The 15,493-nt window shown below is 49.3% G+C and overlaps 1 protein-coding gene across 13 annotated transcripts in view; it reads left to right on the plus strand.

The window, feature by feature from the left end:
• Wnk2 (WNK lysine deficient protein kinase 2) overlaps positions 1-15,493 on the plus strand; it is a 104,201-nt gene that overhangs the window by 53,475 nt on the left and 35,233 nt on the right. For all 13 annotated transcript variants that reach the window (XM_076939060.1, XM_076939057.1, XM_076939061.1 and 10 more), the window contains 5 exons: positions 4,827-5,118; positions 8,027-8,226; positions 11,397-11,549; positions 11,965-12,156; positions 13,301-13,864. In XM_076939060.1, the coding sequence (XP_076795175.1) occupies positions 4,827-5,118; positions 8,027-8,226; positions 11,397-11,549; positions 11,965-12,156; positions 13,301-13,864 (1,401 nt within the window). The remainder of the gene's footprint in view (positions 1-4,826; positions 5,119-8,026; positions 8,227-11,396; positions 11,550-11,964; positions 12,157-13,300; positions 13,865-15,493) is intronic.

Here is a 15,493-nt window from a genome sequence, read left to right on the forward strand (position 1 = left end):
ATAGGAATTTCTAGAGCCTGGATACCAGACTGGATTATTCTACTCAGTTTTCTAGGCCAACACCATCAAAAATGGTAGACATGACCCACCAGTGCCTACTAAAATTTAATTACAGTATAGAACTTAGTCTCATTGGCCACATTTCAAGTGTTTAGTGTCATCCGAGGCAAGTGACTTGAACAACATGGACGCTCTCATTATAAGCTTGTTCTATTGACAGTTACTCAAGGTCATTGTTTTAACATGGCAGAATCTCTTCAGATAATATAAAATTCTTGCTGTTTTAGTTAGGGTCTTATTGCTGTGAACAGACACCATGACCAAGAGAACTCTCATAAAGGACAACATTTAATTGGGGCTGACTTACAGTTCAGAGTTTCAGTCTATTATCATCATGGTGGGAAGCATGGCAGCATCCAGGCAGCCATGATGCTGGAGAAGGAGCTGAGAGTTCTACATCTTGATCTGCAGGCAGCAGGAGACTGTGTCACACTGGGCATAGCTTGAGCATGTGAGACCTCAAAGCCCGCCCCCACAGTGACACACTTCCTCCAGCAAGACCACATCTGCTCCAACAAGCTCACATCTCCTAATAGTGCCACTCCCTTTGGGCCAAGCATTCAAACATACGAGTCTCTGGGGTCCATACCTATTCAAAACACCACACTTGACTTCTTCATAAATGAGGCCAGGGCCGCACTACAAATGTGATTCAGCCCTCTCTGCACTGAGCCAGGTAGGGCACACGGGATTTGGGAGCCGAGCCTTGTGATCAGTGGCTGTAGGATAGCCAAGATGTGGTAAGGGGATGTTGGGGCTCAGTGTGAGTAATTGCATCCTGAGTGCTGCTTTCAGGGTGATGCTCAACATCCCTGACAGGGAGATTCTGAGTGTCTGGCTTCACCCAGACCTCAGATTCCCAGTTTGTTTTCAGTTCCCTGAAAGACTCAGTGTCCTAAACCCAAGCATACTGCTCTCACCCTTCCTGGATGTTGCTTAACTGCTTCTTAAGCAGTTGACACCCAAGGCTCTACCCTACCTCTGCTTGTCATAGGGTAAAGAAGGACAGCACTTCCTGCAGTGTAGGGCCATTGTAGGTGAGTCACCTCAGCTGGTCCCTGCTACTTGGCTGAAATCTCAGGCTATGTCCTTGTGTCAGTGCTAGGGAAGTCCTGAGCCCAGCACTCTCCCCTGAATGAATCCCTCCCATCTTCTCCCCTCACCCCTCTTCTGCCTCAAACTGCATTTTCTTTCCATTATGAGGCATGTTGTTCATCAAATGGGCATCCATGTAGAAAGGACATGACTTGTGTCAACTTAAAGAAGAATGATAGATACCAAATGGTGGTGGTACACACATGTCTTTTATCCCAGCACTTAGGAGGTAGAGGTAGGAGAATCTCTGAGTTCAAAGCCTGCCCTGGTCTACAGAGCAGGTTCCAAAACAGCTGGGGCTACACAGAGAAACCCTGTCTCAAAAATCCAGATGATGATGATGATATTAATGCCCCCACCACCAAGGTGTATCCCCACTCTGCCTAGCCCGGTCACCACACATGGCAAATTGAAAGTTCCACATTCTCCCTGTGAGGGCTTTGTTTTGTGAGCAGCCACACATAGGTCCATCTCATAGCTCTGCCATTCTCTGACGGGGCCTCAGGATGGGTTCTGGGTTCCAGCTTTGCTCTTCTTCATCCTCTACTTTAGAAACTTCAGGGTCCTTACTGTCCAGGCCATCAGCCCTTCCCTGGGCCTAGGCTATAGAAGGAGTCACTGGCAAGACCCTAGACTCCTGAGGCTACACAAGTGTGAGGTGCCACAGACACTCTAGAGTCTAGATGGGAACTCTGAGAGGGGGATGAGGATGAAGATGGATTATAGGGTGTGGATTCGGGTCAGCATGGCACAGTGAGGTTGAACGGGGCAAGTTCTGTATGGTACTGGGCTACAGGCAGTTAGGCCCATCCTGGGGATGGCTGAAGTGTTAAAATGTAAATGGAAATAGCCATGGTATGTGTGAGGTGGTCAGGTAGTTTGTGCCTACTAGAGTCAGGGAGCCTTAGAGCAAGCATCCTGCAAATGGCAGGAACAGCCAACTGTCTTTAATGTGGACTGAGATTACCTGAGACTTTAGGGATGGCCCTGACCACGTGCTCCGTACTTGACCCCTCCCAGGGATCAGTGATAGTTACCACACTTGCCTGGGGTCACTCATTCTAGGCCACACCTGATGTGGGTCCTTCTGGCCTGTATAGCCTCAGCTGCCTCACAAATGCTTCTGTCATTGGCTTGGAAGTTTCTGGAAAGAGCCTGCTCTAGATTGTAAGGACAGAAAGACCCTCATCTGGTTTTCTCTTGGGGTGAGGAATGTCCTGCTGCTAGAAAGTGTTCCCACCAAGATGATGGCTGAACCACAGGCCTCCCATCTGCCAGTGGGCAGATCCCACAGAAGATTCTATGTCCTCTGGCCTCTCTCATCTGACACTTTCCTTGGCCACATGCCCAGCTTATGCTCTGACAGAGTCAGTGAGGCCTTCACCTGGGAGATTTCCATGCGGGATCTCTCTGACAAGCCGAGTTGTCTCTCAAAATAAACTGCCTTGAAATGATCTGGCCAAGCCTCCTGGAAAGTTGGAGAGTGTTACAGAGAACAACTCCCACCCCCACCACATACTATTTGAGAGTGAGCTGCTGCCTGGCGCCCTTCACCCTGAGTACATTCCTGTCTGTTATGTCCTATGAAGTGGGGGTGGGGGTTCTTGCATTCAGAATCAAAAATACCATCAGCATGCTACCGTCATTCCTCAGGACCCTTGGATTCTTAGTGTCCAAGCATTAATCTACTATCACGGGGCTCTGTGACTTTTCAGTCCTCTGTCTTCAGAGGACTACATCCTGGCACTTGGGAAGAGCTCAGATGCCCCTTTGAGGTAGGCAATGCATCCTCAAGAATTTCACAGAAGGGGCCACTTTGTCACTGTAGCCTACCTGGGGCGATATGTTTCTGTCCATCCCATTGTGTAGAATACTTGCTCTGAGACAACACACCACAGTTCTATTTAGATGTCCATAGCTTCACAGCAGATTAGGCCAACCATAACACTCTGAGTGCTTCTGCCTGTGCAGGCTTCAAGTTGGGGGAAAGGGATGGCTTAGGGCCTCTTATTGAGGTACAGTCAGGTGTGAGTCAGGTCTGGTGGCCCATGCAGCAGAGGACCAGAGTTTCCTGCTGATGGGTCTCTGCGGAGAATAACTCAGGATGTGATCTCACCCAGTGCAGTAATACCTGAGAGAAATGGGTCGGCAGGGGGTGGGGGGATAAGAAGAGATTCAGATGCACAGAGACAGTTATGGAAAGGAAGAAATAGAAAGAGTGAGATCCTTCACATCTCTCAACCTGATTCCAGTGGGATACCCCTGTCCTTCTTGTCCTCATGTGTGGTCTGGAAACTGCTAGGATTTAAAGCATCACTGTGTTGCCATTCATTCTGGTGTTCTGGTGGTCAGATGTCCTGGATTTGCCCCAGGGCCAGCTCCCATGTCATTTTGCACGTCCAAGTCCTTCCTGAGCGCATGTCCTAACAGTTCTGGCTTATCTTCCTTGTTCTCCTGCCCAGCCCTGAGCCATTGAGCCAGTGGCAGCTCTGGTTTCCCGTGGCCTCTCAGGATTGTAGATGTTGTTTCAGGACCCTTAGGTTAGGCATAGCTCGTGGAGACAAGTTATCTGCACATTCACATACAACTGCCATCCATGTGCCTGTGGGTTCATGACTATTTTACTGGTAGCTCAGGGACCCAGGGGTACCATGGGTCCATTCCATGGTCAAGGTCAGCCTGGTCTACATAGTGAGTTCCATGCCAGGTAGGGATACACAGTGAAACCTGGCCTTTAAAAAAAAAATCTATTATTTCTTTTTTGTTTGTTTGTTTGTTTGTTTTGGGTTTTTTGTTTTGTTTTGTTTTGTTTGTTTTTTCAAGACAGGGTTTCTCTGTGTAGCCCTGACTGTCCTGGAACTCGCTCTGTAGACCAGGCTGGCCTCGAATGAACTCAGAAATCTACCTGCCTCTGCCTCCCAAGTGCTGGGATTAAAGGCATGTGCCACCACTGCCTGGCTATTATTTATTTCTTTAAAAAAAAAGATTTATTTTTAGATTATGTGTATTGTGGGTGGGGTAGTAGTGGTATAATACACACAGCTGTGCAGTGCCCTCAGTGCCCACAGAGTCCAGAAGAGGGTGTTAGATCCCTGGAGATGAAATTACTGGTGAGCCACCTATCACGGGTGCAGGGGACAGAACCCTGGTCTTCTTACCTTTGAGCTATTTCTCCGGCATCCCCACTCAGTCTTCCTAGAACTGTGGTCTTCATGAAGAGAAGGGGCTTAATCCCAGATTTTTGTGAGTCCCAGTTAGCTCCTGCAGTCCAACCATGGGGTGTGTGTGGGGGGGTGGTTTCTTCTGTCTCAGGAAGTGGTTTTGTCACAGACATGTCCAGTGAGCTTGCTGCATTTCCCTGCTGATAATGGGAGTTTAGGATTTTGTCAGGCCCACGTGTTCCCCATACTGCTTTCCAATAACCACATGGGCCTCCTCCTTCCTGGATGGTCAGGGTCTACAAGATCATTGAAATACTTGCTGGGCGTGAGCTGTCATCCCACGAACTGAAGCCTATCAACTTCAAAGACTGTTAAAGGCCCTAAGGTGGCTGAGGAGACCTGAGGACTATGGTAGAGGTGATCTAAGCAGTAGGGTGTGTATGATTGTATAAGTGATGCATGCAGGATGGCTGATCCCCAAGACACTTGACCATGTGTCTGCCTTCCCAGATCGAGTCTGGATTTTTCCATGAGAGTGATGTGAAGATTGTGGCCAAGTCCATCCGTGACCGGGTAGCACTAATTCAGTGGCGGCGTGAAAGGATCTGGCCTGCACTGCAGTCTCAGGAGCCAAAGGACTCGGGCAGCCCTGACAAGGCCAGGGGTCTGGCAGCACCCCTGCAGGTCCAGGTGACCTACCATGCACAGAGTGGGCAGCCTGGACAGCCAGAATCTGAGGAGCCTGAGGCAGACCAGCATCTTCTGCCCCCTACCTTGCCAGCTAGTGTTACCTCCTTAGCCTGTGAGTATATATGGAACGGGGTCGCCATGGTCAGCTGTGTCCTTTCTCCCATCCTTACCAGCATAACCAGTTTTAGGGCAAAGCAAAACAGAGTCCTCATCTTTTATTATGACACTCTGAGAAAGGCAGGTAACCAGTGAGCTCCTATTTATCCTCAGGTGACTAGGTTGTTGTTTCCAGCTGTAAGTGGTTCCCTGAAGCTTTGACTAGGCTTTGGTCTCCTGTTCCAGGCTTACTTCCTGCTAACCACCTTGTGCCAGGGCTCTCTTAAGAGAGAGTGTGTGTTCCTGGGTTTATAGGGCTAACAGATGGCCCTCAAGTGCTAGGAAACATAAGTCCTGATTCCTGCAGGGTATGGATGATTGTTTCAGGAAAAGAATTGGGCTTTACCTACATCTCCCAGTGACACCTGACCAGAGGGTTAAGGATTACTAGAGTCTGGCTTCCCAAGTCAGATGTCCTTGACCTAGTAGAGTCTGAGCGAACCATTTCCACCTGTGAATCTGTGGATTGGCGGCTGGTTCTTTATTCTCTCTTAGAGGAGCAGTCCTGACCTCGTGGAGGAATACAAAGGCCAAGGGAAGTACCTTTGCCCAGTCTTTAGGTGAGGGGGATGACTGCAGGGGACCAAGTGGTGGCTGTCTTGGCTTGGAGTGTTTATCACTGAGATTGCCCATCTCTGCTATTGTTCTCAGTAGAAACCTCTGAGAGCGTTTGTCCACTTACAAGAAGTTTTTTCTCTCGAGGTGAATTAGATGCAGGCTTCCTCAGAGGCCATCCTGAGAGGAGCCAGTAAGTTTCAGGATAGGCAGCCAGTGTCCTTTTTGGCTCCCATGTCTGAAACCTCAGCAATGATCTGAGGCAGGAGACATGGCTTTGCCCAATCTGTGAACCAGCCTGGAACAGATCAACAGAGCCCAGTGACCTGCCCAGACCAATATTTGAAGCTGTCCATGTGGAAAGACTGGGGCCCTGTGTGTTTAATATGCAGCCCCTTCGTTCATGACTCAAATAGCGTCCAAGAAGACTTCTTACATGCAGATGAGCGGCCCCGGCTTTGAAGTCCTCTGCCCGCTGTTTATTTCACCCCACGCTGAGCTCTGTGCTGTACTTTGGAGAGATCCAGCTTGAGACCTAGAAACAATGTCCCGACTGTGGTCACATGCTGAAGGTCACAGTGACCCAGTATGAAAAACTGCTGTGGAGATGGAGAGTAGGCGACAAGTTCATGTCAAGCGTAGGAATTCTCTGCCGGCAGATCTCTTCGTGTGTGACTCGGGACACCGAGGGGCTGAGCACTGAGACCATGGCTTTTCAAAGGCATAATTCCAGCCATGTGTGTGACTTTTCAAAGGGTTTCTGCCCACTTACTGTATTTTCTTTAAGATAGATGTAGTATAGTCATAATTTTCAGAATCTTAAACCCCTAAGGGTGTCCAGGAAAATTACTTGTCCTCTCAGAGGCAACAAATGGCTACTAAGTCTTTTAACTGTTCTTCCAGAGATGGTCTATCTCAGAGACCATCCTGAGAGGACACACACACACACACACAGAGCATATATGTGCAGATGCATACCCAGTGTATATACCCTTATATTGCAGAGAATCCATGGATGTAAACACACCCACACATATCGTACATCATACTCACCCCTGTACTCACATGGACATATGTATATACATATTCACACATGCGTGCACCTCCACACATGGGACTATATATGTGGACATCTGTACATGAATATACTCACTAGCTGGTGGTGGTAGCTACTTTTAATCCCAGCACTCAGAAGGCAGAGGCAGTCAGATCTCTAAGTTTGAGGACAGCCTAGTCTACAAAGTGAGTTCCAGGACAGCCGGGGCTATACAGAAAAACCCTGTCTCTAAAAACCAAATAAATAAATTTTATATACACACACATATATATTATAGTACATATTATATTATGTTATATTAATATACATTTATTATATAAAAATATATATATTTATAAGCTTTCACCATTCTTCACCAGCAGTCCCAACTGACCTGAGCAGATAGCTTTTGTTGCCATGTAACTAATGGGGGGGGTAAACTAAGTGAAGTTGTAATTATACATGTAACCTATACAAGTCACTTGCATTATTTAAAGTGTCACACACATGGCTGGAGCTGTGCCTCTTGAATCTTGTTAGTGTGAGGGCCACCTTCCTCATCCCCACCACCCTCTCCCCCTGCATTCTCTCCCTCTCCCCTCCCTTCCTGTCTATCTAGGTAGACATGGTCGCTCTAATGAGTAAGTAGTTGGCTCATTTAAAACCAGAGCCGCTTGTGTAATTGGTTTTGCCCAATTAAACCTCAGCATTCCTTGTCTTCTTAGGTTAAGATCACTCTTTGGAAAGATTAGTAGTGCAGAACCAGCAGTACATCCCCCTCACTTGGCTTGAATTATCAGTGGACAGAGTACTCACCCTGAAACACAGCCCCCTGTGAAAATAGCTTGGTGTTTTGGTGGCAAGTTGTAAAGTCTGTGGCTTTTGGAATCCGTAAGCTGTAACCTCAAAGTGCTGTTTTAAATGGGTTTCCGGTTTTCATTCTTCACTGGCTGACCATGTGGGCAGCCTGCTTTGCCAAGCACCGTCAGAGCAGGGCAGCCTCAACACCTGCATACCAGAGTGGGCAGGAATGACAGGACCTACTTCTGGTGTGCTAGCAAGCATTGCTTAACGTGGCCTCAGACCATGTTGGGATCACAGGTGTGGTTCCACATGCTGCTGTGTAGCAGGTAAAAGTTTAAACAGAGTTCCTGAAAATAACCCAGATGGTCTTGCAGAAGGAATTTAGGAACAAGCCACTATACTTGCCTGTAGTGCCAGAGACATGGCATTTGGAGGTGTCCATGCTAAGTCGTACCTTTGTCTTCCCCAGCGGACAGCACCTTTGACAGTGGCCAGGGCTCTACTGTGTACTCGGACTCCCAGAGCAGCCAGCAGAGCATGGTGCTCAGCTCCCTCGTGGACACGGCTCCAACCCCAGCCTCGTGCGTATGCAGCCCCCCTGTGAGTGAAGGGCCTGGCTTGACCCACAGCCTGCCTACACTAGGGCCCTTCCAGCAGCCGGCCACTGTGGTAAGTTGAGAGCTACCCCTCTCTTTCCTCTTGGTCTCTTATCTAGGCTAACTATAGTCAGGGTTAAAGTGGCCTGTCATCATCTCCCAGCTACATTTCCCTTGGGAGACTTGATGCCGTCCAGGGAGGGCCATCTTTGCTGGGAGCGGCAGAGCTGTAGGCTAAGGAGCCTTAGATATGAAGAACTCCTGGATAAAGAGTGTGGAGTGTCTGGGAACAGACCTTAGGGCATTGCTTGAGGAACTGTGATAGAAACAACCAGATTTGTCATAGGTTGTTACCAGTACCACTCAGGTACATGATGCTAGCACACTGGGATTCTTTCTAGTCTATCCCAGGGATGAGAGGAGTGTATCAGGTGTGAGAATGGAATTTGAAGCTTTATTATTATTAGTAGTAATATTATTATTATTATTATTATTATTATTATTATTATTATTATTATTCGGCTTTCTAAGACAGGGTTTCCCTGTGTGGCCCTGGCTGCCCTGGAACTCACTTGGTAGACCAGATTAGCCTAAAACTCAGGGAGATCTGCCTTTCTCTGCCTCCCAAGTGCTGGGATTAAGGGTTGCACCACCACCAGCTGGAGCTTTGAGTTTTTACCACTGCCCAGCCTGCTAGGGAATATCCAAGACTTCTGACATGTCTCCCTCAGGTAGAGGCAGCCGTTACAAGTCAAGGGGGTGAAAATGGGGTTGGAGCAGGGACGCATTTTCAATATTTGGAGAAGGCAAGAGAGGCCATGAGGGTTCCTGATAGGCAGCGCATGTTCTGGGAAGTCGATGATGAGGGAGGGGTCAGGCAGGCCTTTATTTTATTTGTGTATATAGTATGTGCAGGTGCAGGTGCATACACCCTTGCATGTACACTTGAAGACCAAAGACTGATGTTAGGAGTCTGTACCTTATTTTTTCAGACAGGTTTTCTCACCAAACTTGGAGATCCCTGGCTGGCCACCAGGCCTTAGGATCCTCCTGTCCCATGCCTCCTACCACTGAGAGTACAGATGTGGTCTGGATCCAAATTCAAGTCCTGTGATTTTTTTGTGTTTTCTCTAAACATTGAAGAAAATGCTTGTTTCACATTCCTTAGCACTCAGCCTGAGAATTTGCCTATGACCTGGGTAGCTCAGCTGAGTCCTCAGAGGGCAATTTAGGCCCAAGGGTGAGCTCCATCTCCCCCATCTCATCACTCGGGAGCTTCCCCCACCATGTTGGTAGCCTCTGTTGTCATAGTCTTGGACTGCTGTGGTGGCTTCTTGGCACTGGCTGAAGTCTGCTGTGTGGCATTTGTCCTCTGGACACACAGGTTCTCTTCCCTGTGTCCACACAGAGTTGAGCAATTAGAAAGGCCCAGCAAGCCTTTTGGAAAAGCAGTGGACCCTGGATTATGTCCACCTCTGCTTCCCTGGGCCCCAGGATTCGCTATGATATGCACATTTGCAATTTTATTCAATTTACAAAATGAAATGAGGTTTGGTTTTAAATGGCCGGAAGACCTCATATGGGAGGACTTGCTCCAGAGGCTTGTTCCTACAAGGTTGCCCAGCTGGGGCTGAGCCAAAATGTTCTGCGTGCCTCTCTCATACCTTCCAATCATGGTTAGGGCTGCCTTGGGACATGGAATGTACTGGCTGTGCTGGTTCTCACCAGGTCCCTTCTGTCCTATGGGTCTTCAGTGTCACCCTCCCCATGTAAATCAGGAGACTGGACAGAGACCACAGCTGTAGACTTAGGGCCAGAGCACTTTATTCTCTTTCCCTGCCTCCTGACATAAAGATAACTTAGAAAGGATGGCTGTGCTGTGGACGGTACATCCTGACCTCTTGGTATTTCCTGAAGAAGCCTGCTGTAGTGGTGTGCCTCTGGGATTCAGTGGGGAAAACAAACAGGGAAGAGGAGGAGAATGGGGTCACAAAGTGGAAGACCACCCAAAGTAAAGGGTCACTAGGCCCTGCCATTGCTTCTAAGCTACATACAGTGACTTAGTCTGTCCTGGCCTGGTCTAGCTAGGGCTGTCTATGGTTTTAGGTAAATCCCACTTTGAGACTTGACCCCAAATGCACCTCCTCCTCCACATTCTTGCCTAAAGCACCAGGAAAGGAGAAGCGAGGGATGTTTTGGAAATCCTTGTTCCTCTGCTACCCAGCAATGTCCTAGAGAAGTCTGCTGGAGAGCGGTGGACATCAGTCCCTCCTCTGAACCCTGAACTTGTGTTCAGAGATGCTCCCCCACAGCCCTTCCACTGCCAACACCCTCGTGGTCTAATGTAAACCCTACATAGACAGAGGTTTTCTCATAAGTACTATGGACTCTGCACAGTGAAGATGCTCAGAGCCAAACATAGTAATACAGGACTGCAGAGGACCTGGTTTGATTGCCAGCACTCACATGGTGGCTTACAACCATCTGTAACTCTAGTGCCACGGGATCTGGTGTCTGCTTCTGGCCTCCTAAAGTACCAGGCATGCATGTGATGCACAGATGTAGACGCAGGCAAAACACCATGCACATGGAATTTTTATACAAAACAAAAGCAAAGAACCCCACAAAGTATTGACAAAGTAAAAGCAACTCCTCAGCCTCTGCATCCATGGGTTGGTTTTCTGTTCTTTTGCTGATTACATGGACCAGTTCCCTCCCTGTGTGTGGCAGCCCTGTTTCTGTCCCCTTGTGGCTAAGTCTCAGAGGTCCTTTCCATGCCAAGGGCTTAACTGTGCTAGCTCTGTTCCCATTCTCGTGTGTGCTGGTACCTTCCCAGTAGCTGCAGGCTATATGTTCTTATCTTATGAACTTTCTGTATGGATTCATCTTCTATAGTCTGAATCATGTTTGTAAATAAGCTGTCCACAGCCTATATCCTAAAGAGCCTTTCTTTCTACAATGCTGGAAAAACCTCTGTGGTGATCTTTTTACACGGTTGAGTGATACTCTGTGGGGCTTATGATATAGAATAATATCATAATATGATATAGAAAATTTCTGGCTGGGAACTGTGGGCACATGTGGCTTCTCAGTATTGTTGATGGTGTTGTAGGGCCACCACACCTGGCTTCTGCTGAGACACCTTCCTCAGAACAATGTTCCTGGTGGGGAGGGGGCTGGGCACAGGGATAAGAAGGACCAACCAAGGGTAGTCACTGAATGTAGCCTCCACATCCTCTGCAGCCTGGCCTGTCAGTGGGCCCTGTGCCACCCCCTGCCCGCCCTCCACTCCTTCAGCATTTTCCAGAACCTTCCATGAGCTTCACCCCTGTGCTGCCACCACCCAGCACCCCTGTGCCCACGGGCCCAAGCCAGCCAGCACCCCCAGTCCAGCAGGTAAGTGTGGCACTTCATGTTGCCCCCTTAAATTGTCCCCTTATAGGGGAGGTCTGTAGTTGTAACTCAAGGCCTGCTCATGGAAAACTGCATACCTGTAATGTTTTTATAAGCTGGCTCCCGGTTAGTAGAAGTTTGGGGATCTGTGTATGTTATATGCACTGTATGTGGACGTATGTTGTGAATGCGATTCATTGTGTATATGTGAGTGTTGTGTGTGAAAACATACAGTCTTGAAGTTGTGCACGTGTGTATATGCAAGTGATGCTGGCCAAGTGTGTGAGACTCTGGGTGTGTTTGTGGGATTGTATGTGAAGGTGAGCAAGTACGAGCATGTGTGAGCATGTGCGAGCATGTGCAAGAGGCACTGGGTTTCTTCTGTGTCTGAGCACAATGCTTCCTTTTCTTTCTCCAGCCTCTTCCAATAGCCCAACCACCTACCCTGCCACAGGTCCTGGCCCCACAGCCCATGGGCACTGTCCAGCCAGTACCCTCTCATTTGCCTCCATACCTGGCTCCAACCTCCCAGGTAGTGGCCCCTGCTCAGCTGAAGCCTCTCCAGATGCCACAGCCACCTCTACAACCTCTTGCTCAAGTCCCTCCGCAGGTACCTCTGGCTATAGCCTGCTCACCTGGACCTGGAGTGGGGTACCAGGCCGGGCCTGTTCATGCGTGTCACCAGGGGCTTCTGGCTAGGGATGTATGGTATGGTATCGTACCCTGTATATTGTATGTCTTATGCTTCAGGATGTCTGTGACTTCCAGAGCAGGGCAGGGACCCAGGCATAGCCTCTTTTGTCTGGTTTCCCAGGCTAAGATCCCTCATGGTGTGAGTGGTATATGTAGGGGTCCCTCTATTATATGGGGGTCCCTCAAGAATGAGTGAGGCAGCTGCCATCATATTATCACTGGATTGCTAACCAGGATGGGAAAGGGTTAGTCCAAGCCAAGGGCAGGGCTCTCCTTGTGGTGACTGGGTGAGCATAGAAAACCATCTTCTTGCTCCCAGAGGATTGTCCTACAGATCTTTGAGAAACCAGCTAAGGGTGACTCCTTAGAGGTGCGTTTGTCACTGCAGGTGGCACTCAGCTGTTTTTCACATACAGCATGGCAGATTTGTGGGGGGGTTGTGCCCTCATAATAGTAGTACTTAACATGATACTTGTAAACGAGCAGACAGCACTGCTTAGGGGAATAGCTATGGAGGCCAAACTGTTTAACCCTCCAGGTTAGGCACTACCTGATATGGAGAGAACAAACAGAAGGTTCTAGACTGTATGCTGTTGAAAGGCCAAATGCCTCAGGGTGTAGCATTGCCTCGCTTATCAAAGAAGGTTATGCTGGGAACCCTCCAAGGAGCTGATTTCCATGGAGTTAACAGGATGAGACCAGGCCGATGAGAAACTCAGTGACTGGGCTCACTGAGTTTTGGTCTTTCCAAGTGAAAGTGCTCTGAAGCTCCAGAGCCCTGTGGTCATTCTCTGATTCCATATGAGAACAGTCCTAACTCCCTCGGAGCCACCAGCCAGCCCATTGGAGATTTGGACACAACAACCTCTCCATGTTGGTGCCAGGAGCGTATCCTACAGGCGGGTCTCCTATTCTGCTTAGATGTGTTCATAATGCTTTTACAGCAACTTACTAGGAACTACTTCGTCACCAGCAGCTGTTTGGGAGGCTGAGCCACTTCCCACAGATGCTGTGGGCCCCCGGATGGCAGCTTGACTAACATGCTCCTATACCTTTTTCAGATGCCTCAAATGCCTGTGGTTCCCCCCATCACTCCCTTAGCAGGACTCGACGGCCTCCCTCAGACCCTCACTGACCTGCCAGCTGCAAACGTGGCCCCTGTGCCACCACCTCAGTATTTCTCACCTGCTGTGATCTTGCCAAGCCTCACAACACCCCTGCCCACATCACCGGCCCTGCCTCTGCAGGCTGTCAAGCTGCCTCATCCCCCTGGAGCACCCCTGGCTGTGCCCTGTCAGACCATCGTGCCAAATGCACCAGCTGCTATCCCCCTGTTGGCCGTGGCCCCGCAGGGTGTGGCTGCACTGTCCATCCATCCAGCAGTGGCCCAGATCCCAGCCCAGATCCCAGCCCAGATCCCAGCCCAGATCCCAGCTCAGCCTGTGTACCCAGCAGCCTTTCCACAGATGGTACCTGGAGATATCCCGCCCTCACCCCACCACACGGTGCAGAGCTTACGGGCCACCCCTCCACAGCTGGCCTCACCTGTGCCTCCTCAGCCTGTACAGCCCAGTGTCGTTCATCTACCTGAGCAGGCTGCTCCAACTGCTGCCTCAGGGACCCAGGTAATCCACTGTGGGGGTGGACTTACCACTCAGGGCCTGGAGCTCCTCAGGGCCAGTTTCAGATGTTCTTGAGCTGTTCCCTTCACAAGGCCATGGCTCCTGTTAGCACCTAGACTCAAAGACACGTAGGACCAGGCAGGTAGGCGTTCTGTCCTGTAGTTAACCTTTCTCTCTCTCTCTTTATTCTTTTTAGCATGGATTTAATTTTATGTGTATGAGTGTTTTGCATATATGTATGTGTACCTGCCTGGGGTTGGCACAGGATGTCAGACTCCCTAGAACTGGAATTAGTGATGGTTGTGAGTCACCATGTAGGTACTAGGGAATCAAACTCAGGTCTTCTACAAGAGCAATGCGTGCTCTGAACTGTAGGCCCTCTTTCAGTCCCTGGTTAGCCTTTCTTATGAAAAGAATGTTGGAGACAGAGACCTGAGCCAGTGTGGAGCGTCTGCCGCCTCCTTGGAAGCTGGGAGCATCAGAATGGCTGATGTGCTCTGCACCCCTTCCCTACCTCTGCTTTGTGACTGAGTACTCCCTCAGCCTTGTGTCGGTGCTGGATGTCCTGTTGGCCTGAAGTAACCCCTATGTGGGTACCAGGTCTTGCATGTACCCTAGGCTAACCCTTCCCGGACCACAAAGCAAGGCAGAAGGCACATTCTTATTTGAACAGAGAGGAAACACAGCAGAGAGCAGTAAGGGAGTCTAAGGATACTGAGCTGTCAGGTGGGAGATGATGTTTAGCTGCCCTGGTGTCGGGAGATTCATACGCTGTGCCAACCTGACTCTGAGCAGATGCTATGGCTGCAAGAGGCCTGCCATGTAGCTTCACACACCTGCATAGGACATTTATGTTTGAGTTTCTGAACTGTTCTGTTTAAACCCACATGGGGGGAAGGGAAAGCAGACCTGGGCCTCCCTCTGAATTCAGAGTCCATTCATTTGAGGCCTTCTCTACTCAGATGTCTCCCACTGGGTACCTGATGTAGATGTCCTCTCCACCTGGAAGCAACCCTCCCCACCCCCATGCAAACACCTTAGCATCTCCACGCCTGAGAGGTTCTCCAAACCTGACTTCACCACAACACTAAGCTCTACAGCTCTGAAGTGGAGGCATGTCCCCTGCTGTTTGAACCTCTGGTGTGAACCAACACCTCCTTATGGCCTTGCTGGGAAGGGTCCAGGAGGAACACCCTGGTGTTCAGCTACCTGGCTGAGTTTTGTGCTGCGCACTCTGAGTGCCTACACAACCCCCTCAGTTCGACATCTCACTTTCTCATTTCTGGAGACATTTCTGCTTGGAGATGGGGGCGGGAGTCATGTTTATCGGCCAGCAGAAAACATTTGTCTAAAAAGCCAGTGGGAAGAAATGTGTTGGTCCTGTGTTCTCATTGAGTGAGCTGTAAGTATGAGGTGTCAATGGCTGCTGCGCTCACTGGTGGCTGGGGTGAGGTGAAGCAGCCACTGTGTGTGTAGGAGAGCAGGGTCTGGCACCGTCTGGGTGTTCTGGGCCTTTTTCTGCTACTGGCCTTTCTGCTTGCTGCAGATTGGTGAGTTCTTCAATTGGCTGGCAGAGCTTCTAGAGCTTTATTTTATTGTTAATCTTAAAAAAATATTTATTTTTAATTATGT

The sequence above is a fragment of the Arvicanthis niloticus genome, chromosome 8, assembly GCF_011762505.2.
Source record: "Arvicanthis niloticus isolate mArvNil1 chromosome 8, mArvNil1.pat.X, whole genome shotgun sequence".
Lineage (NCBI taxonomy): Eukaryota > Metazoa > Chordata > Mammalia > Rodentia > Muridae > Arvicanthis > Arvicanthis niloticus.